General features: G+C 36.1%; 5 protein-coding genes across 6 annotated transcripts in view; 2 read left to right on the top strand and 3 right to left on the bottom strand.

Moving 5' to 3' along the window:
• LOC100181370 (RAD50-interacting protein 1-like) overlaps positions 1 to 8,461 on the bottom strand; it is a 10,431-nt gene extending 1,970 nt beyond the window's left edge. The window contains exons 1-14 of the mRNA XM_009860551.3: positions 7,536 to 8,461; positions 7,055 to 7,169; positions 6,332 to 6,569; positions 5,594 to 5,756; positions 4,479 to 5,409; positions 3,817 to 4,058; positions 3,409 to 3,588; positions 2,954 to 3,130; positions 2,764 to 2,813; positions 2,211 to 2,332; positions 1,845 to 1,937; positions 1,429 to 1,533; positions 806 to 935; positions 47 to 192 (exon numbers count right to left, since the gene is read on the bottom strand). Coding sequence (XP_009858853.2) covers positions 47 to 192; positions 806 to 935; positions 1,429 to 1,533; positions 1,845 to 1,937; positions 2,211 to 2,332; positions 2,764 to 2,813; positions 2,954 to 3,130; positions 3,409 to 3,588; positions 3,817 to 4,058; positions 4,479 to 4,610 — 1,377 coding nt within the window. The 5' untranslated portion in view covers positions 4,611 to 5,409; positions 5,594 to 5,756; positions 6,332 to 6,569; positions 7,055 to 7,169; positions 7,536 to 8,461. The remainder of the gene's footprint in view (positions 1 to 46; positions 193 to 805; positions 936 to 1,428; positions 1,534 to 1,844; positions 1,938 to 2,210; positions 2,333 to 2,763; positions 2,814 to 2,953; positions 3,131 to 3,408; positions 3,589 to 3,816; positions 4,059 to 4,478; positions 5,410 to 5,593; positions 5,757 to 6,331; positions 6,570 to 7,054; positions 7,170 to 7,535) is intronic.
• LOC104265324 (mitochondrial inner membrane protein OXA1L-like) lies at positions 5,140 to 7,807 on the bottom strand. Its single transcript, XM_009860586.1, has 5 exons — positions 7,634 to 7,807; positions 7,055 to 7,169; positions 6,332 to 6,569; positions 5,594 to 5,756; positions 5,140 to 5,409 (listed from the first exon to the last, which is right to left on the bottom strand). Exons 1-5 carry the CDS (start codon positions 7,805 to 7,807, stop codon positions 5,140 to 5,142), a joined length of 960 nt encoding a protein of 319 aa, XP_009858888.1.
• Positions 8,462 to 11,719: 3,258 nt separating the features above from the next.
• Positions 11,720 to 26,839, bottom strand: LOC100183732 (microspherule protein 1-like). The gene is made up of 4 exons (XM_009860549.3): positions 26,753 to 26,839; positions 17,168 to 17,276; positions 13,399 to 13,581; positions 11,720 to 13,031 (listed from the first exon to the last, which is right to left on the bottom strand). Exons 3-4 carry the CDS (start codon positions 13,535 to 13,537, stop codon positions 11,875 to 11,877), a joined length of 1,296 nt encoding a protein of 431 aa, XP_009858851.1. The 5' UTR covers positions 13,538 to 13,581; positions 17,168 to 17,276; positions 26,753 to 26,839; the 3' UTR covers positions 11,720 to 11,874.
• Positions 14,996 to 23,002, top strand: LOC100182159 (CUB and sushi domain-containing protein 1-like). Of its 2 annotated transcripts, XM_026834830.1 has the most exons (14): positions 14,996 to 15,167; positions 15,454 to 15,632; positions 16,077 to 16,209; positions 16,396 to 16,437; positions 17,105 to 17,292; positions 17,740 to 17,881; positions 18,307 to 18,360; positions 18,591 to 18,769; positions 19,034 to 19,196; positions 19,697 to 20,720; positions 20,955 to 21,095; positions 21,612 to 21,752; positions 22,072 to 22,194; positions 22,570 to 23,002. In XM_026834830.1, exons 1-10 carry the CDS (start codon positions 15,092 to 15,094, stop codon positions 19,813 to 19,815), a joined length of 1,275 nt encoding a protein of 424 aa, XP_026690631.1. In that variant the 5' UTR covers positions 14,996 to 15,091; the 3' UTR covers positions 19,816 to 20,720; positions 20,955 to 21,095; positions 21,612 to 21,752; positions 22,072 to 22,194; positions 22,570 to 23,002. The 2 variants fall into 2 exon arrangements, with proteins under 2 accessions (XP_026690631.1, XP_018667767.1); XM_018812222.2 differs by lacking the exon at positions 21,612 to 21,752.
• LOC108949545 lies at positions 25,341 to 26,672 on the top strand. The gene is made up of 2 exons (XM_018812233.2): positions 25,341 to 25,975; positions 26,437 to 26,672. Exons 1-2 carry the CDS (start codon positions 25,455 to 25,457, stop codon positions 26,627 to 26,629), a joined length of 714 nt encoding a protein of 237 aa, XP_018667778.1. The 5' UTR covers positions 25,341 to 25,454; the 3' UTR covers positions 26,630 to 26,672.
• Positions 26,840 to 27,247: the final 408 nt, after the last annotated feature.

Here is a 27,247-nt window from a genome sequence, read left to right as displayed (position 1 = left end):
CACACCACTGTACAATAATTTAATTCATACAAACATAATTTACTTACCGATCGGTCATTGTTTGTAACATAATAACAAATGTTTCCGCGCACTGAGGGGTTCTTTGTTCATCAATATCTTCGGTTATTTCACTAAACTTAGATGTCCACGCTTCATCAGATGCAAGTAAAGTGTCAAGTCTTTCAGCAGCACCTGGTGTATAGCATCAAGTAATATCTCATATATCATGGTACAGGTCCTATCCTTACTTTTCTTACAATTACATCTAAATTCGTTTTGATAATCCTATATTCCATGTGAAATTTGTATGTTCATTTGGATATAGAGCCGTATAAGGACCAAGTACTATCTATATTATATCTTTACTCTCAACTACATATATTGTATAACTCAGTTTACTCTATATTAAATATGCAAAATTCTATATTTTATATAGAATATTTATATTATTAAAACTGGTTGTGTTTTCCCACACAATTTTCCTCCAACTATTACCTATGTTACTATGTAATATAACTGAGCACAGTCTTATTATTTAGCATTTCTGGTTATATATACAATATTTATATTATGAATATATTATAGTACGGGTCGTGTTTTTCGTCATAATTTAATTACACCTTGCATCAATTTAAAAGAAAACAACTCTTTTGAAAAGTTTGTAGGTTGAACAGATTTAGTTTATTGGGCATAAAATGGAGAGTTTAATAGACTGCAACTGAAAAAAAAAGAAGAAAAAAAGCAATTAAGAAGGTGGTTCACTTATGCGAAAAGATGTATAAATAATTATGAAAGGTTCACTTACATGTTCTTTCAATGTTGAGCCACTTCTGTATACAATGCGTCTGTGTAAGTACGGTAAGTGGACTTGAGGTGTTCAATACAGCAGTGGGTATGTCATGCACTGCTCGTAATTCACGGTCAAATAATAAAACCTGGAATGTGTTAACCGTGTTTATACTTATTCTTATACACCATATACACATGTTGTATACATACACCTCATGCTCACTGTAGAGTTATAACATGGGTGTCTTCTTATACACAAGACGCGCATGGTGTATTCATACACCTCATGCTCACTGTAGAGTTATAACATGGGTGTCTTCTTATACACCAGACACACATGGTGTATTTAACAACTCATGCTCACTGTTGAGTTATAACATGGGTGTCTTCTTATACACAAGACACGCATGGTGTATTCATACACTTCATGCTCACTGTCGAGTTATAACATGGGTGTCTTCTTATACACAAGACACGTATGGTGTATTCATGCATCTCATGCTCACTGTCAAGTTATAACAAAAGTGTCTTCTTTAACACCAAAACGAGCATAAAATCGAACAACCATTTTAAACAACTATGGCTACCCCATCAGGCAAGGATAAATAAGTTTCATTCATTCACTGGTTATTTATTCACCTCATCCACTACATGAGAATACAGTTCATCGGTGTAGATAATCTCTTCGATATCCACTGATAACTTGGCCCACACAAGTTGTAAGAGACCTTGTGCGAACATAACCTGTATAATGTTACAAAAGTAATTAAAAAAACATGAGTTTAATATGGGATAAAAAAATACATATATGCGGGGATAGTTGGCCACTCGTTTATATGAAATAAATCTAACTTTTTGTTCTATGTTTACCTATATAATACATAGCTTAATAATTTTATTTATCTTTTTGAAATGATAGCAAAGGCCAAATATTTAAAATCGCACTGAAGGAAATTAACAGAAAATGAAGTCCTTCAAGTTCTGGCCACCCTCCCACCTCAGGTTTGGCATCTATAACCCCAGGAACCCTTAACAGTACACCTAAACTTACTGACCACAGCATCTCTATGTGCAAGTCCATTATCATCAAGTATTGGTTGAATCGTATGCTCTAAGAACCCGGCATGGTTCTCCAACCAGTTTAATATCTGGTGAAAAACTTTAGGTTAAAACTGATAATGAGTTATTTATCCTCGCACGGCGGGCAACACCTGTCGCTATAACAACTAATATTCCAACACAGTAAGTAAATGCTACAAAGGCAAAGGGGATCCTGTAAATATGTGACTGAAAATTTAATCTGATTTATTAGGTCTGGGTGTTGGGGCAATCAATGGCACTTGAGAGCTAGACAGCGAGCATAAGGTATATAAAGGAAATAACAGAGATATTTTTAGCAAGACAGCGAGCATGAGGATCACCTGCGTTAAATACCACTCAGGTTTATGAATGACGTTCGTTGGTTTGGTTCCCGTGAAGTGGAAGATGAATCTTCGCTTGAGGGGTCGAAGTAAAAGTTGAAATGGGAGTAGTAGATCTTCTTCTGTAGTGAAACGAAATTAACACATAATAAAATAATTAAATTTTTTATAAAAAAAGTTTAAAAAATGGGGATGTAAAATACGTATGTTGTTGCTAGGAATATTAAAGAGATCTTATAAAGTCTTCTGTAGGGAAGATATGATATAAAGTTAGAGATAAGATTGCTAAAATAAGTACAAAATGACAGCCCAATATCCTTTGCCAAGCTGTCAAAGAGAGATCTCCTATCAATTACCATTCAAGCCCTTGTCGCCTACCTTCGGGGGAAGCGACGGGCTTTACCACCTGGTGAGGTACATGCAGTTATAATCTGGGTGTTGGAATAATGGGCCAACATTGGTCTAAATCCCAGGTCCCATGGCAGGCAGAGCTACCCACTGGAAAGAGAACTGAAAGTCCAATTTTTAATATCAATAAAGCTTAGATACTTACGTTTTTCTGCATGTGATGTACTGGCTTCACTGCTCCTTCCTAACTCTGGACTTTTAAGTTAGTTATGGAAAAATTCAAAAAAGCTAAAAAATTCATGATATTGTCTTATGTTTGGCAATGTACATGATGTATACGGTAACACAAATAAATAGTTTATACAAAGGCTTAAAATACACCAAACAAAGGATACGGCAAATTTAGAACCAACAGGTTCTTTATAACTTCAGTTAAGTGTATTGCAGGGTCTAGGTTGGTGTATGGACTTGGGATTGACTTTTCTGGGTTGTTTGGAGCCTTTTGAAGTGTGTTTGGACCAGGGCTGTTGATGAACGGGTAATTTATCTGCTTCAGAATGCCATCTAAATCTCTGAGAAAACAACTCGAATTAGATGTAGTTTTAAGCTATTTATTCTATATGGGTGAAGCCTTTTGTATTAGCAACCAAGTTTTAAGCTTAAAACAGCTGTTACCCTGATGTTAGATGTCTATACAAACAAATATATCCAAAATATATTGCATTCACCTTTTTTTCACCACATTATTAAATGAGGCTCCCTTTTGACAACTATAAGTGATTACAACAAGTATTATGTTTATTTTATACCATAAGCACAGTTTAAAAAAATGGAACAAAAATGCACTTACTTTGACAGTTTATCCTTCAGTATTTTGTACCAGAACATGATGGTATCTTTCAAGTAGTTGACCAGGTGTTTGCATTTAGTTTGGTTACCAGTGAAGCATGTATAATGGTTGACTAATGTTCTGAATGTAGCACATGCATCTTGCATGCTGTCGCTTAGTATTGACTGTTGTACACCTCCACTGTGAAAATACAGGTGGTTAGGAATATTTAAATGTAAATTTTGCTGTTGTTGATCTTGGGTACTGTGATATTTAAGTAAACACAGACAAAAGAAACAAAAAAACAGTCACCCACAATTTTATATATTTGGTAATTGGGAGAAGGTGGATAAAACAGAACACCTGTGTTATAGCGATGTCGTTATTCCGACATACAAGGATAAATAAGTTACATTCATTCATTATTACCTCGCTTCATCAATTTTTTCGATCCATTTAAAATACGACACGTATCGTTCCACTTCATCGATTTTAGCTTTCACCGCTCGGAACTTTTCCACTGCCGTTTCCGAATCATCCAAGCGTGACAATACTTCCGTCATAATACTCTCTGTAGCGCCATCAAGTGCTTTAGCATGCTCAAGGGCGTCAACTGATGCAGAGATAGCGGATTCAATTTTTTCTGTTCTTTCTTCTTTAGCTTTTGTTAACTGAAACAAATGTAACAAAGTATATTTATTTATACTTTGGATTACAATAACTATTAAACTGTATCCTTACGACTCACATTAATCAATGTTAATTGTTTAAAATCCGATCAGGATATTTGGATATTATGCGCTAAAGGTTTCAGGTCTTTCCCACTGTACTATATATAATATAAAGGTTGGTTTATCAATTCGATAACAATAACAAAGGTCATATTTAATTGACATAGTAAGTAGATTGGAAATAACATCGAAAATCAAACACAGAATGCTTGAGTTTAGTTAAAAATTGCTGACGACGGAGCGCCATTGTCTGGATAAAAGTCAATTGCTCATTCATTGCATAGGCAAAACAAACCTAAACAGTGTATACATCTTTTTTACTTAACATCATTAAAAACATTCAGAGTTTTAAATTCTTACCTGCAGTTTCAAGGCTTCACTTTTCCGCTTTGCCTCTTTAAAAATATTTTCAATATTTTTCAAACTTTTTACGTCTGATCCAAAAGTTGCGTCCAGATATTGGTTGATTTCATCTCCATATAAAGACGCCATACTTCAAAGATTATACCAAATATTCCCTCAGCAGGCACCTACATTAGACTGCTATGTAACGCCCTATGTTGTAGGAAATTTGATTCTAAAAGAAAAAGGTTTAAAAATAACAGGTGCGTAATTTTCTGAAATGGCTCCAAACTTTTAGCACATTTTTGACATATTTTAGCACAGTATGAGTTTAAATGGTATTGAATTTTGGGCAAAGGCAAATAATAATAAATGTAAAACTGAATAATTTTGAACTTCTTAAAGGTGTCAGTACATAGCAGATTAACCGTTTTGGGCAATTTTATGCTGCCCAGAGCTATAACACATCCAATTTTATAATTATAATTCTAGTGAAAAACTGATCATATGCCTAAAATTAAGCTTTTTGATTTTGGCAAAATGGACCTAAAAATTACCAAAAAACTAACAAAGTTTTCAATTTGTACTGTTCAGTATTATACGAAGATATTTTCCACACTTGCTTGACCGAAGTTTATCTTTACAACACGATTTCGAATCAAAATCTGCAGCTTTGTGTTTAATTATTAAACATACTGGGCCTTGGAGGCCGCCATTCTTTTTCAAAATCGGGAACAAATTCTTTTTTAAACGCTTCAGTACCAATAGCATATGTTATGGGAGGGGGGTTTTTCAGTTCTTTTTTTCGTTGTTTTTGTAAATCTTTTCTCTCCTTTTTAATTATTCGTTCTTCATTTCTTTTCGTGGCTTTTTCTTTTGCCTCTGTCATCGCGCTGGAGAAAATACCTTTCTTTTGCTGGGTTTGTGACAATTTTGGAGTTTCAATGACCTATAAAAATATATAAAATTGACATCTATATTATGTGTATATGCTAATAAAAGAGTCAAAGTATGAATTAATATACCTGTGGATTTAAATGAATGAATGTAAAAAAAGCCAATTCAAATAAATACAATATATTTAATTTGCTAAACGCCACGGTAATTTTCGACACCTAGTGAAGGGCACTTACAGGGAATTTAAGTTTCTGTTTGACCGTTTCATTCTGTAGCAGTAGGGTTGACAAGTAAGTGAAGCAGGTGTTTGTTAGAATATACAGAGTAATGGAGCACGGTAGATGGCCCATCAGTAGAGGCATCAATACTATTGGTAGAAGAGGCACGAATTTCATCTTTCTAAAATTAAAATAGGGCGTTTAAATGTTCATAATTAGGCATAATACAAAAGTATGTAGAATAATAGGCCAACTCAGGCCAAAACCTGGTCCCATGGCGTGTCACGCTTTACACACATGGTGTATTCATACACATTCTGCCTATTTCAAGTTATAACATGGGTGTCTTCTTATACACCAGACACACATGGTATATTTATACACCTCATGTTCACTGTCGAGTTATAACATGCGTGTCTTCTTATACAGCAGACACACATGGTGTATTTACACACCTCATGCTCACTGTCGAATTATAACATGGGTGTCTTCTTTAACACCAGACACCCATGGTGTATTTATACACCTCATGCTCACTGTCGAATTATAACAGGGGTGTCTTCTTATACACCAGACACACATGGTGTACTCATACACCTCATGCTCACTGTCGAATTATAACATGGGTGTCTTCTTTAACACCAGACACCAATGGTGTACTCATACACATTGTGCTTACCGTCAAGTTTTTTCCACTAAGTAACATATTACTCATAAAAATCAAACAAAAACATTTCCATTCACAAAAATACTCACTGAATAGTGCTTGGGGACACTCCTGCTATCATGCCACTCTTAAAGGATGAATGAATAGTAATCCCTATAACTCCTCCAGTGACTAACGGTAGGACCCTGTATGGATCTCCTGCCACTAAGCTTTCCATCCACAGGAGGCTTGTAGCTTCTAAAGATGGAACGGGAACAGCAGACATTTGCCGGATAGCCGTAATGCTGGACATAAAGATGATTGGCATTGGCAAGGAGTTGGCCAAAGCTGAAAAAAGTTGTGTTAGGAACATTTTTCTGTTCTTTTCTTCTTTAGCTTTTGTTAACTAAAACAAATAAATATTACATGGTTTGCATTTACCTTTTCGATTACAATAACAAAGGTCATATTTAATTATTATTGCAAAGAGATGTTAACATTAACATAAAGGAGCATTGGAAACAATTTATAGTCGTTTACATTGAAGTAATTAGATTGATTACGAGAGAATGAGTTTGGTTGCCCTCACTAGGTGTCGCTTTAGGAGTTGTTCTACTTCAATTTGTTACAACATGCAATTCTCATGTTTCCAATATAATATTATTATTATTTATCTCCTTGATTAATAGATCATATTATTGAATAAACGGGAAAAGGGAATCAACAGCGTATTACTAAGTGGAGAATATATAACCGATGGAAAAAAAAAACTGTTTCTACTGGTCCACAGCATAACAGGTATTAAAGAATTATAAAAAATAGGTTCAGCTTACTGGATACAGGTCCAGTTCCGTGTTTTTTGAAAAACTTTTGCAGTTTTTGTCGGCCAAGTGCTTGTTGCACGGGATCACTGGATCTTTGCAGTTTTTGAAACTTTGTCATCATTTTCTGGGAATATATAAAGTTTATTTATTCTATATAAATGTAACTTACTTTATCCTTGCGTGGTCTGATAATGACAGTCGTTATAACACGGGTGTTCATACACCTCGTGCCAGCTTACAAATTACCATTTTTGTTACTTTGGGGTTAATTATTTTCGTTTTTTTTTATTTTTTACGTGTGAGGTGTAAGATAGGAGATTTAAGGCAGAATTGGTTCATTATCCCGATAAAGTATGTATATTTATTAATAAAAGCTTTAAACAGCAAGGCCTTTTTGGACTAAGGCTTAAAACTTCAATCGTGTATGATATATTTAGGCACAAAATAGCCTTTTTAAGCATTCAATACAAAATTACGGTGATCAAAATACCTGCTGTAATGGCATAACTTGCGACGACTTCATGGCAAACTTTCGAGTTTAACAAAAATAGGGAAAGTGACAACTCGCAAAGTTAAAGTTCCAAGCACAATAGTAAGCCACCATGGTGAGCCTGTGGCTAAGTAAAATGACTCCAGCCCACTCTGGATAAAATGCCACGGCCACCAACCAGCTGCAAGTCCTATCTCAACAAAAGGAGGGTCTACAACCACAGTGGCAACGTCGGTGACAACTTCAGGCAAACTTGCGGCAGCATTTTCCATGATTTTTACAGCTTCTACTGGAATTGGTTCAGCATTCAAAACAGGTGAGACACTCATACACCTCACTGAAGTAAATCCAATATTTCGAAGCGTTCTACTAACTTTGTTGCAGTGTAAACACCCTCTTTGAAGAAATGCATGTCTCAAAATCCTAATCATAGTCACAACTTTTTCCTAAAATTCTCTCATGCCCTTAACCTAAAAATTCGAATGATTATTAAGGCAGTAATGTACCAAAATATTGGAAACGGTCTAGCAACAATAGCTCAGACATTAAAAATGGCAAATCACATAAAAATTCCAGGGTATATCACAATACATTGAAGTGAGAAAATGATCATTTTTGACCAATGTTTGCAAGAAGACGTGATGTTAACCAATATCACTTTACAAAGGTAAAACGTTCGGCCAGTGTTAAACATTATTACTTTGATTGTAAAATGTAACCCCAAATGCAAGTAATAAAACTATAAAGGAAACACTATAGTCAGATTCTCAAAACATTGTGCATAAAATCAGAAATCCCAGTTTTTCTCTAGAGCTCTTTAACAGTTAGCAATAAGGTGGCGTTCATTCTAGCCCATTATTTCCCTTTTTTGCATTCGGAGCTCTCTCATTTTGCCTTTATCAGTTTGGAGCTTCTCTTGTTTTGCCTTTTTCTTTTACCTCTCTCTTCATTCCCCTTCTTCTTCTTCTTCCTCACTTCCAAGTTCACTTGTATCAGCTTTATCATGAAGCAAGATATATTCTCTTGAACTAAAACCAAACTTTAGAAGATCTTGTTCTTTTAGTTCAACATATCTAAAAAAATGCATAAAATACTTTTAAAACAAAAGTAGAATGCGATAAGAATGTAAGATTGCACATTTTTTCATTTTTTTATAGTCCCATTTGGTAGCAAACAAAAAATATTTACAGAATTATATTTCCACGACCATTAAAGAGCGTTGTTAACTGTTAAAAGTGACGTGAGGTTATGTCAAATTCAGCCCATTACCAATTAACTGAACACAACATATTCTATATGGGTAAGGTTCTACAGCGCAAATGCAAGGAAGCCGAGATAAATACATTAGTTAAATCACCTAACAACAACAACACAATTCTACACCACCTTTGTGCTTCAATCCTCTCATTGTTTACATATGTTCCATTAGCTGATCCAAGGTCTATTATGTACGGTTTCACTCTTCGTTTCATAACCCCATCTACTTCTACATCTACAAGTCTGTAATGTATTAATCGTGGTGAACCTCATGCTCACTGTCGAGCAATAATAAGGGTGTATACTTGTGTTTATACATCTTATGCTCACAGTCAAGTTATAACATGGGTGTCTTCCTATACACCAGACACACATGGTGTGTTTATACACCTCATGCTGTAGTATAACATGACCAATGAGTGTTTTCGTCTATTTTTACACTTTATTATACAGTAGCCTACTCACTGTTGAGCTTTACAACACAAGACACACATGGTGTGTTCATTATTCATACACCCTTTATTGTTTAGACCGCCCATAAGGGTTAACTGGGCTGGTCCAATTGCTCTAAGTGAGAGCTTAAGAACACACACTTTAACAATAGTAGCAGAGTTGAGCCTTGAACCCTAAACCCTTGGGCCAGCGGCAAGTACGCTAACCATTGCGCCAAAAAGAATCTCTGGCTAAAACTCACATTTTTTTACATTTTCGATACAAAATCCTTACCGGAATTGAAACACAGCATGTTGTTTGGAGCACGATGGATGATCTATCGGAATATCGGCAATTCTTCTTAACCTACCTAATAAATAAGCACTCTGTCTATGGAGATGGAGTATCTGGAACAAAGGTTTGGGATGTTTGCTGGATTAGTTTTGATATACTGAAGTAAATAAAAATGTTTCCTGGTGTTATAAAAACACAGTAAAGGTGGCTGTACTCAGTATCCGGAATTCGTCCGTTATGTCTGTTTTGTCCGGATTTCGCTGCCGCATGCGGAACTCGGTAATGGGTTTGCAAACGACTTTGCATGCCGGATACTGTGTACAGTCACCTTAAAAAGTACATTTCTTTCAAATTATATATATCCTGCAGAAATTTCCAAATATTGTCACAAAGCAGTAAACACAAGTAGATACAAATAATAGTAGTTAGTACCAATGGACCAACTCTAGCCTGAATCACAGGTGACAGGCCCCATGCCACACCATGTACCTCACCTACATAAAACAAAATAAAAAGCAGAAAACAGTTAAACAAAAAAATACAAAACAAATAAACAATTCTAAATTATACATATTAGAAATGTAATAAATCTTAGCCATTTATAGAATAAAACAAAAAATCACGCTCAGAAAACTTAAAAGCAATCTCACCTTTAAGTTTTCGGTTCCTTTAAATGGGTAAAGCCTCCACCTTTTCTTTGGGACCCTTGCTTCCACTGGTTCATTATACTTGATAACAACACCCCTGTAAGTGTTTGTGTCTGCAGTTAATGCTCCAGAAAGTCCAAGATTCGGTTTCTCTTTTTCCACTTTTTCCTCCTCCTTTTTAAATGCTCCTTCCACTTCCCCTTCTCTATCCCTCTTGTTTCTCTCTTCTATTCTCCTATCATCATTTCTCCTTCTCTCTCTTTGATCATTGAAATCTGAAAAAAAGGAAAAATCGTTTAGGCGTTATGTTTTGTAATACATATCTAACTTATTGGTTGTACTGTTTAACAGAAAAATGCAAGAAAAGTTGGTGAATGTATTTACAATCTACCAGTAAAATTCAACACAAACAATGAAGAATTTAACCACCTGAATTTGTTCTGTTTCTTCTTGTATCATTTCCATCTCCTGCAAACAAGAAAATAAATATTACATTTATAATATATAATTATATATATTATATCCCATCACCAAATGAGCAAATAAAAAACCATGAAAATATTAAACTCTTGATCAGAAATTTAACTTCTTTCCAAACAAAAAAAGGAGATTTTAGGGACCTTTAGACCTTTTCTCTCTACTTTAATAGATATGAATGTAAACGCTCACCGTCGTCCCATCTTCCCCCCTGCAGCCTTCTTCTTCTCAACTCCTCCTGCCTCCGATCAAAATCTTCTTCCCTCTTTATCCTTGTATCATCCTCCCTCAGGCCTCGGTCCTCTCGCCTCCTATGATGATTATTTGCTCCTGCATCCCTGTAAGAGTCATCCCGCTGCTCCTCCTTAATATGACGCCTAGGATGCGCAACATCTGGACTGCGATAACGCCGTGAAGATCTCTCTCTTGATCTTCTTCTCCGCTTCTCATGCGGACTTCCGTCATCCTTTTTTCTCTCTACGGACTTTTCTCTTCTTTTAATCTCATCTTTTTTCGTGACTTCGTCACTTCTTCTCTTATGATTTCTCTCATCTCTCTTAACAGAAGTTTCTCTCCTATTTTCCACACTTCTTCTTTTTTCCGGACTATTTTTTCTTTCTGGACTAGAAGACGAATTTGACCTATTAATAGTGTCTCTATGTTTGTTCTTAGACGAAGAAGTCTCATCTTTTTCGGATCGTTTTTGCTTTTTCGACTTTTTTCTCTCAGGGCTACTAAAATCATCTTCTGGAGATTTATTTCGGGAAGATTTTTTCTCTTTATCTTTTGACGATCGTTTCTGTTTTTTCATATGTGTTCGTTCTGGACTAGATGCAACATCCGAAGAAGAGTCATATTTCTTTACTTTATCAATTTTATCAATATCTTCCTTTTTATCATTACAGTATTTATCTTTTTTATGATGTTTCAAATATGGACTAGACTCAGGAGAACTGTGTCGTGACTTTTTACTTTTCTTAGAAGAATGTTTACTCTTTTTATGTTTTCTTGCAGGTGAAGTATCCAAGTCTTGAGAGTGCCTGTCAGATTTTGGCATGTTGTAAATTTAACTATATCCTGCAATAGAAAGTGAACATGTGTTTGAATGAAAAATGAAGCAGCATTTTAACACATATTTTGACTTTTACAAAACAAAAACAATTACCGCAACATATAACAGCACAAATAACAGGCGGGACAATAAACAAATAAAAAATAATGTGTGAAAAACTTCAGGCAGTGCTTTGTACTGTAGTAGGGTTAACCAAATTTTGGTTAATAAGAAAGACAAATCTTAAAAGTCCAATTTCAAGAACAGACTCATGAAATAGTTTCGCTTTACTTCCAGTCTGTATGGCTTTCCCATCAATAAACATTGGTCGTTTTCCTTCGTTAGCGAAAACAAAATCGCCATTAGACTTCATCTTTATGGTACCCTGTCGACGGGAAATCTTAGATGCTGGCCCTTCGAGTGACAGATCAATATCTACTGTAACAAACTCAGTTGAACGGCCGATAGTGATTTCTTTCGAGCGCATTAAGTAACGGACAAGACGCCCGCGCAGTACAGCTACAGTATGTTGGTCTAACTCTTGCGTCGGTACCCCAGTGACGCTAGAAACAAGATATTCCCATCTTGGAATCTCTTCTTCCAACTGTTTAATCTCTCTCTTCTGTTTTCTGTCAGAAATTCTCATTTCATGATCCACCGCTTCATCCCGAGGAGCTGAGAGTTCTTGGTCATCCAACATGTCTTCTGCATCAGAGAAGCTTAGAATATGATCCCCTTGTGGTAGAGGTTGAACCACCTGATCCTCCAATAAGTGATGTTGTTTCATTAAATTCCAATGCTTCTCTAACGCAGCTGGTGTCCTGGACTGATGGAAAACCGTTGCGTTCGAATTTAAAATCTCCTCAAAGGATTCAGTGCTTGGCAATGCAGAGGTTAAAATTTTAGACAAAATTTCCTCTTCTGCTTTACTGAATAAAGCTTTCTGATGAGCAACATGAGCTACTTCTCTCGGCAAAGCTTTCATGGCTTGTTTAGCAAGAGCAGATATGACCGGATCATACAACAATGCGTACCATCTTTCCTGCACCTCCTCTAAAGTGAAATGGCAAGAAAACTTTACCCCTAAATGTACCAGCGCCAGGTCTTGAACCTGTTCCACTGAATCAATCAGCATAATATCATCAGTGGGTTTCCATCTTCCCATATCTTTCACTGCAGCAAACGCCTGTCTCGTCTTTTTTATCTTTTTTCTTTTCCCGGACTTTTTTTCCGAATTACTAGAAAACCTTCTCCCAGAATCCTGGCTCTTCCCAGGCTTATGATCTTCAGCTGATCCCGTCGCTTTGCCAACATCTTGAAGGGTAACAGTCCAGGTACCTACAGAAAAAAATAGAAAATAACCATTTATACAACTCATTAGTGACTACTGGGTTATAGAAATTGCTATTCTTTAGTGTCTTGCACAAAGACACATAAGCCCACAATAGTAGCACAGGCAAGAATCGAATCCAGTACCTTCTGGTTAGGGAGAGTATGCTAACCACTGTGCCTTTGCATCTAAAACCTCATAAGCAGGCACAACGTATGAAACAGAACATCTGTGTTAAAACGACTGCCGTTTTCCTACCACACTATAAATAAGTTACATACATGCAACTCTAAGTCTAACCTAAATCGCAGATCCTATCGTATGCCCCACTATAGGACCTCACCTCATTCATATAGAATATAACATTCCACTTACCTAGAGAGTCTTCAAACCCATCCGAACTCTTACGATGCGGTTTCTGCAACAAACTACTTTCGACCAATTCATCGTCAAACCTCCTTCTTTTGATAGATCGTGACGAATGACGCCTGGATGAGCTTCCAGGGGTGGACATTGTGTCTTCAGTGATATTTCTACCTTTAATAAGATGTATTACACCTGAAATTTAGGAAAAAAAATAAAGTTATATAGCTCACCTAACCTAGTATTCATAATAAAATACGTATGACCACAAACATAAAAAAAAAAACTTTTAAAATGCAATGACGGTATAGTTAGATACGTAATCCTATGAAATAACTTTGGGTTTACTGTTTAGTGCAGTTTAAGTCCAGGATAGGCCTGGACATTCTGGCACTTCAACTTGGTGCTTCTGGCGCGATTTTATAAATCAAATGACAAAACAAGTTGAAAATCATAGTAACGTATTACGTATGTATAAACAAAAACCGCGTAAAAATCTTAACTTAGACACAAATTTTGCACTCAATAAGTTGTTTAAAATGCTAAAGCGAATTCTGCTGTGCTTTTACCAATAAAAACACCTAAAATGTGTCTAAAATGTTTCAAAACAACAAAAATAAACAAGATTTTGTATGTAATGTAAAAACGAAACTTTTACGTGCGTGCTTTTAACCACTCGAAGCGGTATTGTAATCTATTTAACAAAAGTGGGGTGTAAACAGATTTAAACGACTTGATTATAAGAAATAACGATGCCGATTGTGTGAAATGTTTACCTAAATAACAAAGTTTTGCTTTGTATTACCTACATTGTCGTTGCAGTAAAAAATTAGCACAGCTAGACTATTCTGTTTAAACAAACAGCCACACATTTATTGAGTGTCGTTTTGCGGTTGATTCCCTTCTCTTTGCTGTTTTGATATTGTTTTTCCTAACGTTTCGCAAAGATAAATAACTAAAACGGTAAGTTTTATGTACCGAGGGTGGGCAATGGAGTGTTGTGTTAACGAAAGCCAGTCTTTACCCTATCCTGCAATAAAACAGAGATTATAGATAACTAAGAACACACGACAAGGACAAAATTTAAATTGGATTGAACAAGTACTTGTACGGGTTAAAAGATTCCAGCAATGTCTTATTCTTGCTCAAGAACAAAAAATTACCACACCTAACAAACTGGAAATTTGTTGTTATTTACCAACGTGACGCAATGCTGTCAGGTTTCAAAACGTAATTCTGCCGTTTGATTGATTCGCATCGTGATGTTTTATTGCTAATACGGGGTAGTGATGCAGTTTCCGGAGTCTAACATGCAATCAAACTCCTAATCTGTAAAGACATTTCATTCACTGGAATAACGAACTCATCAGAATTAAGTTAAGTCGCCATAGCGTGCCAGTTAAGAATTACACAAAAAAGAGTAGAGGTTATATAAAGAACCACCTACGTTGGGGTATAAGATGGCCTAAGTTTTCGTTCTTTTTTCCTCAACGATTTGGTAGTAAAGGAAAGAATATTTACAGAATTATAAAACCGTATCCTCACGACTCTTAGAGATCGTTGTTAATTGTTAAACACGATTAGGAAATATGGGATATTATGCTGTGCTAATGGTATTAAATTTATATTATACTTAATTTAATCAGCATAGATATAAGAGACTTTTTTGCACTGCAGTGTAAATTAACATCTTATTCCTTTGAAAATGATTTTGAGAGGTTGTATTATTTGGTTGTTCGGTTTATTCTCAGTGCTGTTTAACCAGGGACTCGCACAAACAGGTTGGTTGTATTTAAAACCTGTTTAAAAAGTTGGATAAGTTACATACATTTATTCAAAAAGTACATACATTCATTTTCATTCCTATATTACATTTATTTAGAAGTTGCATTTATTCATTTAAACGTTACATTCATTTATTCGTAAGTTACATTCATTCGTTCAAAAGTTAAATTTATTTATTCATTTTCATTCAAAACTTACATACCCTTATTCATACATAAGTTAGATTTATTTTTATTCGGAAGTTACATTTTATTCAAAAGGTCCTTAAACTTATTGTTTTAGCTTGTGGTTTCAATGCTAGAGCTACTACTGAGGCACAAACAATTCGTTCACCTGCCACTGCAGATGGACGTTACCGAAACAACGAAAATTGTGTGTGGACGCTCACCGCTTCACCTGGTTTATTAGTAAACTTAAAAATAATTCAACTACGAACCGAATCATGTTGCGATTATTTGCAAGTGAGATAAACGTTTATAAAAATATATAGTAGGGTGGGGGGAGACGGGACAATTTTCAATCTATTTTCTCGTCCTATTAAGTGGTAAACAAACAAAAAAAACACTCAAAGAATTACAAAACCGTATCTTCACGACTCCCAAAGGCCATTGTGAATTGTTTAAACACGATCAGGATATTTGGTTGATTTGTGATAAAAACGTGTCCCGTTTTCCCCCACCTTACTATATCATAGTTCGGTAGTATAGTGAAGATCCCACCAATGTTATCTGCTATAACTACTAACCCATTTAACCCCTACCAACCTCTAACACTTTCCACCAGCTAATCTGTGACGTATATTGAAGTATTCTTCACTATTGCCAAAAGTTCGTGTTAACGACAGTCGTAATAACACGGGTGTTCTATATTTCCTTGCCTGCTACCCATATTGTACTGAATTACAGGTAACGCTTTCGCAACAAACCATACTTCTTCGTGGCCACAGATCAAACGTAACTTTCAGAGGGCAAAGGATAAGATTGCAATTTATAACTGATGGCTCGTTCAGACGACAAGGGTTTACAGCAACTTACCGAGGTAATGTGTGATATACGTCAACGTTTTCACTCTATTTTATCGGTCTATATTAAAAGAAGTTATACAAAATTATATAACCGTATCCTCACGACAATAGTGATTGTTTTTTTAAGGATTAGTAAATAGTAAAGCCCTACTCACTGGCTTAAATTTGACTGTTTTTAATGCGTACTTTTTAAATTACAGCTGTGAGCGAGAATGCTGTTTTAGAGCCAACTACAACACTGGGTAAGAATAAATGATTTGCACCTAATTGTAAAGTTTTCGCAATGTTGCCCTTTTCTCATAGAACTATCTTAATTCTTAGAGGCGTTTAAGGCGCCTTTGCCGGTATAAGTAACCTGCAAAAGATAGTGTCCTTGAGAAAGACACTGGGCATAAAATGCGGTAACTGAATTTTCAAAAATGTTACATACATTCTTATTTTTTGAGGCATAAACGAATGATTTTTCCACACTTGTAATTAGTTGCTCTAGACTAACCGGGTTAAAAAATACGTTTAAAGCTATTGTTTCGAATAAATGAGTCTGTGAAATTACCATGAAGTGACTTGGCCAAATACGCACGTTCTCAATGATTTAACCCGGTATTATCTTATTATGAAACGATCGAAACATTTACATATCACGTTATATAGTTCACGTCGTGTGGCATGCTTGTTATATTTATCCATTCACGATTAATTCGCTTAATTGTTTAACAGAGAGTTGTGATTTTAAAAAGGGTTGTTAATTTTTCAAAACACGATAAAAATATGGGATATGATGTCCTAAAGGTATCCGATCTTACATGGCCTACTAAAGATACGGCCCTATAAGTCGGTTTTGACTGGTCCGAACTGGTATCTTTAGTAGTTCATGGATCTTACCCACAGTACTATATGTTTATATTTTAGCGCCCGGTGCTCCGTGTGGGTTCAACGCCAACGCCACCAGCGAACTCCAGCCTTTAAATTCACCTGGTTATCCCCACAACTATGGAAACGATGCCAACTGTACTTGGACGATAACCGCTCAAGATGGATTTCTTGTACAATTCACTTTCTACGATTTCCAAACAGAAGGGTGCTGTGACACGTTGCATGTAAGTTATTGCAACATTATGAGCAGTTACTACAGATACAGTAGGGTGGGGGAAGATGGGACACATTTTTGCTCTTACTTTCTCGTACCATTTAGTAGTAAACAAAGAACATTCAAAGAAATATAAAACTATATTCTCACGACTCCCATAGACCGTTGTTAATTGTTTAAAACACGATCAGGATACTTGGATATTATGTGCTAAAGGTGTCCCATCTTACCCCACCCTACTATATAATTCATGTGGTAGCTAGTAAGCAGGCACGAGGTGATGAAACAGAACATCAATGGACAGGGGAGGTTTATACAGAACACCACTGGGCAGGATGTCATAAAGATTATAATGACACCCGTGTTATAACTATTGTCTTTGCCTGCCATGCGAGCAAAATAAGTTGCAGTCATTCACTTATTCTTTTAACCAATTCGACATGATATTTCTCTTGAGGTACGGGACGCATCCAGGGGTCTTATTCTATACCAAGGTTCTGAAGGCAACAGAACAACCACGAGTACCACCAGCGTGATGATGTTGAACTTTCTGTCTGATAACTCAAGAACCGACGTTGGTTTCAGAGGATTTTTTCAAGGTAAGTCGTATACGTTATATGGGTAAAACAACCATGTTATAATGACTGTCGTTGCCCGGCTATCCGTAACAATTTTTAAAGTACTTTCATTGTCATTCTTCCACAAAGTTAACTTTTTAAGCAGGCACAGGGCGCTATATATTTAAATAAGATAGAAAATCCATGCTGTAACGACTGTCGTTGCCCCGCAAGCGATGATGTATAAAGTAGCCTACATCCATTCATTTAATTATTTGATATATGTACACCGTTGCATACGTGGTATAACTTAAGCGGGCACGAAAGGTTTAAAACAGAACACCCGTGTTATAAAGACTGTTGTTTGCCCTGCCACACAGTAAATAAATATAAGTTACATTCGTATATTTAAATAAACCGATTAATGTTTGAATTACTTTACTCATATATATTGTTCATACTTGCAGAGGTACCAGGTCTACTAATACTAAATACGTCAACGACAGCAACACCAGCACGAGGTAAAGTCAACCTATTAAGTTAAACAACAAAATGCTGGTTTATTATTGGTGTGTCTAAATTGAAAGCCATGCGAATTCTAAAGTCCTAACATTCCACAGAGTTAAGTATTTGGTAACTCGTAAGCGGGCACGAGGTATATATGAAACAGAACTGTCCCCGGCCATGCGAGGATAAAGCAAGTTACATTTATATTACATTTCAGATTCCCCAGAACTTTCATATTTTGCAGAACGTTGTGCTTTCGTCCTTCAAGCTAACGAAACGATACAGACTTTTGCGTCACGTGGTTACCCTGGTAACTATAGAGACAACGAACGCTGTACATGGACTATATTAGCACCCGTGGGTCATTTAATTATACTGGAAATACAAACTCTTTCCACGGAAGATTGCTGCGACTTTTTAACTGTGAGTTAACATATAGTAGGGTGGGGGAATATGGGACACTTTTTGTTCTATTTTCGCTTCCCACTTTGGTAGTAAACAAAGAACATTTAAAGAATTATAAAACCGTATCCTCACGACTTCTATATATCTATGGTAATTATTTAAAACACGTTTAGGTTATTTGGATATTATGTGCTAAAGGTGTCCCTTCTTGCCCCAACCTCCTATTTTTTTCACGTTGGTTTATCATTAGAAGTTTCAAGAAACTTTGTTATTTTTCGACAGATATACAATGGTACAACAAATAGTATGATCGCAGATCTATCTGGCGAAAAAAGTTCGTTAAGATATGTGATTGACAGCGGGTATGCGGAGCTAAGTTTCGTTACTGACGAAAAAATTAACGCAAGAGGCTTCTTGGCTACGTACTCAAGTAGATTACGAAACGGTAAGTGTAATGTCTCTGTTTGGATGAGGTATAGTGGGGTGGGGTAGGAAGGGACACCTTTTCGTTTTATTTTCTCGTCCCATGTAGTATAACAAACAACCAACATTAAAAAAAATTATAAACCGTATCCTCGCGACTTCCGTAGACCAATGTTATTTGTTGAAAACACGATCAGGGTACTTGGATACTATATGAAATAGGTGTTCCGTCTTCCCCTGCCTACTATATATGATAGAACCTATCATATCCGCATTGAGGAAATATTTTTATATATCAATGGTTATATTATATCTGAAAAAGGAAGTTACTTTGCCAGCTATTTTGAAGCTCAATTTAATGCGGATATTACGTGTCGGTCATTGAAATTTGGTATTCTTTTTCGGTTCGGGGTTAGGGTTAATTAACTGCGGAGATTTTCTAAAATAGCGAATTCGTCTGCTAATGTATAGCTATTCTTTGTTGAATGAATGTCAGTTTACCAACTTATTTTTATTGAATAGTTGGGACGACTAGAACCCTTGAGATCACTACAACACCAAGTGGGACCGGAACAAAGTTAAAATATTCTCATATTTTTATCCTCGCTGCACTAATTTTCGAACTACTTATATTTTATTAAAAACCGTAGCCATGCATGTGTAAATTTGTGGGTGATTTTTTTAAATTTATTTTATTTTTATGTAGTCTTTGGCTGACACTTTAGTTTAGACAACCATAAGAGACCTCTGGGTTGGAGCAATTGTCCTTAAGTGTTATGCCAAAAGACACATATACGCCCACAATAGTAGCAACGTCAAGCTCGTAAGCAGTGACGAGGTGTATAAACCAAAACACCCGTGTTATATCGACTGCCGTTGCCGTGCCATGCTAGCAAGTTACATTCATATCAAAACGTGATTGCAATTATCAAAACGAGTGCAATTTTCTTCCGATGACGTAATGCTCCCAAATTAAAAGTTGGAAATTTCGGTAACTGATTGATGTCAGTCGTGAGGCTTACTTCCGTTGTAGCAACTCATGCATACCATATACAAGCATTTAAATTCTACACATAAGTTAAGATGTTTCATTTATGTAATAACTTGAAAGATAAGACTATGCTTAGTTAGAGATCTCTTTGAAAATGCATTTTTGTTTTAACAGTCATCAAAATAAATTGTGTAGACTATATTATCATTATAAAATAACCTAAACGTATTTGTAGTTTGTTTTTTGGAAAACTCTAGAGTAGAGATAGATTATATTATTTGGAACAGCGAAGAGAAAAGGTTAACTGCAAAAATACAGTTGTTAAAACACGCTATGGATAAAACAGTTTGGAAAAGAGCGTCATGCAGTTTAAAAGCGTGGCTGTTGACCCCAATATGTAGTGAACTAACACTGGGTTAAAATTACAGAAAGAAAATAGCGTTTTGTTGTATAAGTTGGATTTGACACGTATATGAGAAATGTTGTCAACGCGTTTTATCATTGCGTTTCTTGGAATATCTTTCATATTATTTGACTTAGGGATTACTTCAAGAGGTTAGTTGAGTTACAAGCGCTTTTTAAACAGTTTATAACGCCGTGTGTTTTACATATTATGTTCATGTTTTGCTGAATAAGTATGAGTTTATTTGTCCTCGTATGGTGGGGCAACGACAGTCGTTATAACACGGGTGTTCTGTTTCACACACATCATGCCAGTTTACAAGTTACTATGCGTTACTTCTAATTATTCGAAGCATTTTTTCATTTCTTTATTGTTTTTGTTTGCAGCGTCCGCCGTACCTTGCATGGACGAAAATGTTAATTGTCGTAAACATTTATGTGATGTGTATAGTATCAACATGAGACAGTTGATTTGCCCTGTGACGTGCGGTACATGCAGAGACAGGGTACAAACAACTGCGCCACTTCGTAAGTTTTTTTATTTACGTAATTTTTTGTCTCAACTAAATATTTGCCATTCCCACTGCGAGCTGATAGTAAAAATTCTGTTACGTTTTCGGGCATTTTTATTGTTTTATGCCGATTTAACTTTGACGTAAATGAGGGCGTTTTATATTTAAGTTACGGGGCCTATACCATCATGCTAAGATATTATGTTACCGCCTTCGTGTCCCGAATCTAAACACATTTGCGAGCAAGTCAATATAAGAAGGCTTTCCCGTAATTAAGACGTAGGATGTACTTCAAGAGGTTAGTTGAGTTACAAGCGCTTTTTAAACAGTTTATGACGCCGTGTGTTTTACATATTATGTTCATGTTTTGCTGAATAAGTATGAGTTTATTTGTCCTCGTATGACGGGGCAACGACAGTCGTTATAACAGGGGTGTTCTGTTTCATACACATCATGCCAGCTTACAAGTTACTATGCGTTACTTCTAATTATCTGAAGCATTTTTTCATTTCTTTATTGTTTTTGTTTGCAGCGTCCGCCGTACCTTGCATGGACGAAAATGTTAATTGTCGTAAACATTTATGTGATGTGTATAGTATCAACATGAGACAGTTGATTTGCCCTGTGACGTGCGGTACATGCAGAGACAGGGTACAAACAACTGCGCCACTTCGTAAGTTTTTTTATTTACGTAATTTTTTGTCTCAACTAAATATTTGCCATTCCCACTGCGAGCTGATAGTAAAAATTCTGTTACGTTTTCGGGCATTTTTATTGTTTTATGCCGATTTAACTTTGACGTAAATGAGTGCGTTTTATATTTAAGTTACGGGGCCTATACCATCATGCTAAGATATTATGTTACCGCCTTCGTGTCCCGAATCTAAACACATTTGCGAGCAAGTCAATATAAGAAGGCTTTCCCGTAATTAAGACGTATGGTGTATGTTGGGACCCAGCGACAACAACACCGTTATAATTACATTTTACAGGATATTTCACAACTACAGCGTTAAATACAAGCCCTATTGCGTTGAATACGACAACTACAACTCCTATAACTACTAAAATCAGCTCAACAACAGCAGCAACAACAACAACAAATACATCGTTACGTAAGTCGACTTAAAAAAAAGGAGACTTGTAAGCGGGCACGAGGTGTTTGAAACAGAACACTCGTGTAATAACGACTGTCGTTGCCCACCAACACGATTGAAAAATGAATAAGTAATATGTAATATATAGTTAAGTGGGAAAATATCGGATATGCCGTGCTAAAGCTGTCTCATCTTCCCCCACCCTACTCTATATTTATTTTATCCTCGCGTGACGGGGTAATTCAAAAGCAGTTATAACACAGGTGTAGTTTTACATTCATTCGTTTACGCTTTTCTTTAAAAGAAGGAAAATAGAAATTGTAACAATATCGACTGTTAGATAAGTGCGAGGTATCGAACATAGAACTCATGCAATTTTGTTTTATTGATTAGTTGGGACGAACAACACCCTTAAGATCACTACAACACCACGTGGGAGCGGAACAAAGTTAAAATATTCTAACATTATTATGTTCGCCGTAATAATTCTGAATTTGCTTTGTTTTATATAAAAAAGTAACTCTATTTGTTTTGCTGAACTTACTATCGTTGCATGGCGGGCCAACAACAACAACAACACGGGTGTTCTGTTTCATACACCTCGTTTCCGCTTAGCCTTACGAGCTACAATGTATGTTACTTTTAAGTATATTGTATACTATAAATCATATAAAAACTTTTTCACAACACTGAACTAATGTATGAATTTATCGTTATTTTTAAAATTTCCAAAGTATAATATAAATGTAAAGTTACACACAAGGCGACTTTATTTTGGTTTTGCAATTTTGTCGGTTTTAATAATAAATTGGAAGAAACACCGCGGCGAAAAAAGTGCATTAATTTTTAACGTTATATTCTACGGCAGATTAGAATTTACAGCGGGGTATGGTTTGTTAATGTATTTGGTCCCGCTGCACCTGGATACGAAAGGTTTTTAATTATTTATTTGTTACACCGGCACGTTGCAACATAATTAAAATACCGGGCGTGAAACGGCCAGCGATAATCGATGCCAACAAACACGCATTGTCCTTTATTCCTACGAACAAAGCGCGGCGATAACGGCAGCTGTGGTAGATATCGAGATCAACCGCGCATCGCCGCGGGAAAAAGGCGATCAATTTCCGGCCGCGCGGGCCGTGCGAGTCCGGGTAAAGGCATTACGTTATCAGGTGTGACAGTGCATAGAAATACGCGAGGCAGGTGCTTTAGATAGCCAGCGCTTTGTACGGAGTCTTAATAGTTTAGCGACGTGTGCCGAAGAGAAATAATAATCAGACCGGCACCTATCTAGATACAGGTTTTTAAAGTATATTTAAAAAAATTGAATTATAGTTCAGTATTACAGAACTTTATATCGTTTTATTGCGATCATAAGTAATGCAAAAAATGTACTTTATTTTTTATACTATTTTAATCAAGTTTTGCAAAGAAAGCGAGTTTCGTTTAGTATAACACTGAAATCAATGCCTTTAGCATGCCTTGGTGCAAAGGCGCTACACCCTTTTTCGCGAGGTGCGTGAATTATTTATACGTTTTACGGTGCAGGAGGAATTGAATTTTTTAAATTTCGTGCGCTGTCAGCTAAGTGTATGAATAATAAGGCGACAAAGGATGTAGAATAGGTCGACCGCTTAAATGGTGGTTTAAGGCCTAAAAAGACTTCGTTTTAGCTCCTAAATTGACAAGTGCTTTTGCCCTAAAAAAGCATGTTTCGGAAATGTTTTGGTATAAAACAGTCCAGCTACTAAAAGGTTCCTAAAATATAGCGGTTTAATAGGTAAAACTAAAAATAAGATTTAAAGTTTTCAGCTTTTTAGCATTATATCTTAAAGTAAAGTAAAAAATATCATTCGGACGACGCATGTATATATAAAATGCTATAGCTATGGGTTTTATTAATAATCGCAATTATTTTGTTTATTAGCTGATTACAATGGATTAAAATAGCTTATGCAACAAATCCAGCACTTGTCCGTCTGTTGCATTTAAACCTATATTACCGTGCTTTACACATAACGTTCCGTGTTTGTGCGGATTTGAATAAGCAATTGGCTAAGTGGTTGGATGCTGGATTAGCTTGGTCTCGAACCCGGTGTATATTGGCCTAAACGTTAGAATGTATAAATTAAACTTTGTTTTGCGTAAGAGTATACATTAATAAATTTGATTTACTTTTTCGAGAAGAAGAATAATTTAAAACATAAACAGAACGGATTATAGCAACAAAACGACAGTCGTTAGAACACGAAAAATGTGAAACGCTTGACTGAAATTTTAGATTTTGCAAGAAAATATTTTCTAAGTTGTGTAATACTCTGTATGGGGATTACTAGATGTTTATATAGCACTTAATGTCGTCTTACTGCGTTTATAACACGTCAACAACGTCACTTTTTGACTTGGTAAACTGTTTCAGACCAATTACCTCGAAAGCGCACCTGTGTTTTGAGATACGATTTAAGATTAGACGTGAAATTGGTAACAGGACGACTAGTTATGGTTAAAGTATGTTAATAGCGTTATACGGCGTGTCCGTGACAAGTGCATTACTACGGTTGTTATAACTGTAGGTGCAACCAGCACTATAAAGCAACGCAGAGGAAGATGAATACCGTCAACACATAATATCTCATATTCCTAATCGTGTTGTTAACAATTAACAACGCTTTTTAGAGTCGTGAGGATAATTCTTCTTGTTAAAGTCATGATTTTATAAATCTTTGAATGTTCTTTGTTTACTACCAAATGGAAAGAGAAAATCCCACTGTACTATAACAAATGTTTCCCAAATATGAAGTGTATCTCGTATAAACTTACTTTTAAGATAAAAAAAAAACAGAACGCGTGTAGTAACAAAACACAAATCGGTTAAAAACATTTCGCTAAAATTCGCGTCACCGCAACTGGTAGCTTATAGCTCAAATTCAAATTATTTGCTTCCGATTCTGACGTCACAATGCGGGTTCAAACAATAGAATTCGAGTATTCGAACTTCACCGCTGATAATTAGCGGAAGGCATCGTATCAGCTCGATGTCACACCAGTTTCCTTTACACTTAGATAGCGGTATAAAAGACGCTTGCGCGATAGAAAAAGGCACGGAGCGAAAGCGCGTGGTATATATAAAGAGCAGAAATACAGTCTAAGCAAAAACACTCCGCAGTTTATCCTAATTTACCAATGAAAAATATCTTACTATTTATCAGATATTTTTTTAAGTAAAAATCTAAATCATTAACTTTTTTCTTTCCAGAAATTATAAGTTTTTCGAAATGTCTGTAAAAGAAAGTTATTCACGACAATATAGAAAACGTAAACTGGCGGCGGAAAAGCACGCTAATGACGTCACGAACAAGCGACACAAGATGGAAGAAACGACGACGTCCTATGACGTCACACTGGAGACATGCACACGTCATATATCACCACTTCGACCGAGCATGAGGCGTAACAGTATGACGTCATCAAGTATTATTACGTCAACGCCGAAACGTCGATCGCCGAAAGAAAAACTATGGAGGCCGTGGGTGACGTCATCAAATGATGACGTCAGGTTACGTCACAACATACGTCATCACGAGTATCTACAAACAATTCGTCAGTCAGGAACACAACGTCTCGATCTACAACGCCAAAGCGGTATCACCCGGTTATATCATGGTGTTTCCCCGTTACGTCACGGTGCTTCCCCATTACGTCATAATTACGTAGGCAACAACGAGAAAGTAAATCCAAGATGGCGGGCAGCAGTTCAAGTTTCAACCGGGTTTGAACATTTTAAACACCCAGTCAAGTAAGTACTCGTCATGTTCTGATTGTACATTGTTAAAGGTGCGCTTTAAATAAGGCAATAGTGGTATAACTTTTGACCTAATACAGTAGGGTGGGGGAAGATGGGATACCTTTAACATATAATTTCCAAATAACCTGATCGTGTTTTAGAGAATTAACAACGGTCTGTGGAAGTCGTAAGGGTACGGTTTCATATTTCTTTGAATGTTCTTTGTTTACTACCAAATGGAAAGAGAAAACAAAATGAAAAGGTGTCCCATCTTCTTCCACCCTACTATATATAAATATATGCCTGTAAAGAACACGCATGATATATTCATTTACCTCATGCTCACTGTGGACTTACATGGGTGTCTACTTATACAACATACATACATGGTGTATTCATACACCTGATGCTCACTCTCTCGAGTTCTATCCTATGATGGCTGAAAAGCATCCTAACCAAATTAAATTTTCCAGATTAATGTGGCCTCGAAGCAAAGCACACGACTACTTCTACGCGGAAGGTCAAAAACTTCTCGAAGGCTTCCCTGTTCAAGCTACAATAGGTCTTTATGACGACACAGACAGCGAACAATCAGACGAGCATTGTTTAGAACAAACAAACTTGTTTAGATCGCGAGCAGCTAACCAAGTTCTAGTTCAAAACTGACCGCATTTATATTTATTGAATAAAATACAAAACAAATACCATACCGACTTTTTACATATAGTTTACTGAGGTGTATGGTGTGAATTTAGACGGAAAATGTTATAAATACATTAATGTACTTACTGTATAGAGTTGTAGGTATGCGTTTCCTTGGGCAAGACGTGTAACTATCTTGCTAAACTAACTTTTAATCAAGTTTAACAAACTAAAACGATGGATATCTACAAACAATTAAATAAACAATAATTCATCAAACCTAAACGCCATACCAAGTTAACTGTACAGTACCAACTACATTCTACAACAAAATAAGCGACCATCACAGCCTAAACTAGTAAACGAAGTGACTACTACAGTACCAATTAAACTGGTCAGTCGGCGTGCAACAACACAACAAAAACGCTAATTACTCGGCGATTTGCTGCAGGAATAAAAAACGCCGAAACGTTGGCGGGGCCGCGTAACGAGAAAATACCAAAATCTCCCCACCAATGCTAAAAATTAGCAATACTCAAAACACGAACGACTGGGAATAAGCAGGACTAAGTGAATAAATTGTCCGCCAAGCATAAAAAAATAATCACTTACAAAGTTATAACGTGTTAACTCGTAGCAGGC

The sequence above is a fragment of the Ciona intestinalis genome, chromosome 6 (genome assembly GCF_000224145.3).
Source record: "Ciona intestinalis chromosome 6, KH, whole genome shotgun sequence".
NCBI classification, from domain to species: domain Eukaryota; kingdom Metazoa; phylum Chordata; class Ascidiacea; order Phlebobranchia; family Cionidae; genus Ciona; species Ciona intestinalis.
This window is presented reverse-complemented; position numbering and strand designations above follow the sequence as displayed.

Bases quoted from the DNA above. Each gene is read 5' to 3' on its own strand.
- LOC104265324 (XM_009860586.1), bottom strand. From the start codon at position 7,807: ATGGAAAATGCTGCCGCAAGTTTGCCTGAAGTTGTCACCGACGTTGCC. The intron at 5,757-6,331 runs GTGAGTATTTTT...TTTTAATTTTAG, and splicing joins GTGTCCCCAAGCACTATTCA to AAAGATGAAATTCGTGCCTC. The intron at 5,410-5,593 runs GTAAGTGCCCTT...ATATTTTTATAG, and splicing joins AACAGAAACTTAAATTCCCT to GTCATTGAAACTCCAAAATT.
- LOC100182159 (XM_018812222.2), top strand. From the start codon at position 15,092: ATGATTTTGAGAGGTTGTATTATTTGGTTGTTCGGTTTATTCTCAGTG. The intron at 15,168-15,453 runs GTTGGTTGTATT...TTATTGTTTTAG, and splicing joins CCAGGGACTCGCACAAACAG to CTTGTGGTTTCAATGCTAGA. The intron at 18,361-18,590 runs GTAAAGTCAACC...CATATTTTGCAG, and splicing joins GACAGCAACACCAGCACGAG to AACGTTGTGCTTTCGTCCTT.
- LOC108949545 (XM_018812233.2), top strand. From the start codon at position 25,455: ATGTCTGTAAAAGAAAGTTATTCACGACAATATAGAAAACGTAAACTG. The intron at 25,976-26,436 runs GTAAGTACTCGT...TAAATTTTCCAG, and splicing joins CATTTTAAACACCCAGTCAA to ATTAATGTGGCCTCGAAGCA.
- LOC100183732 (XM_009860549.3), bottom strand. From the start codon at position 13,537: ATGTCCACCCCTGGAAGCTCATCCAGGCGTCATTCGTCACGATCTATC. The intron at 13,032-13,398 runs GTAAGTGGAATG...TTTTTTCTGTAG, and splicing joins TGGGTTTGAAGACTCTCTAG to GTACCTGGACTGTTACCCTT.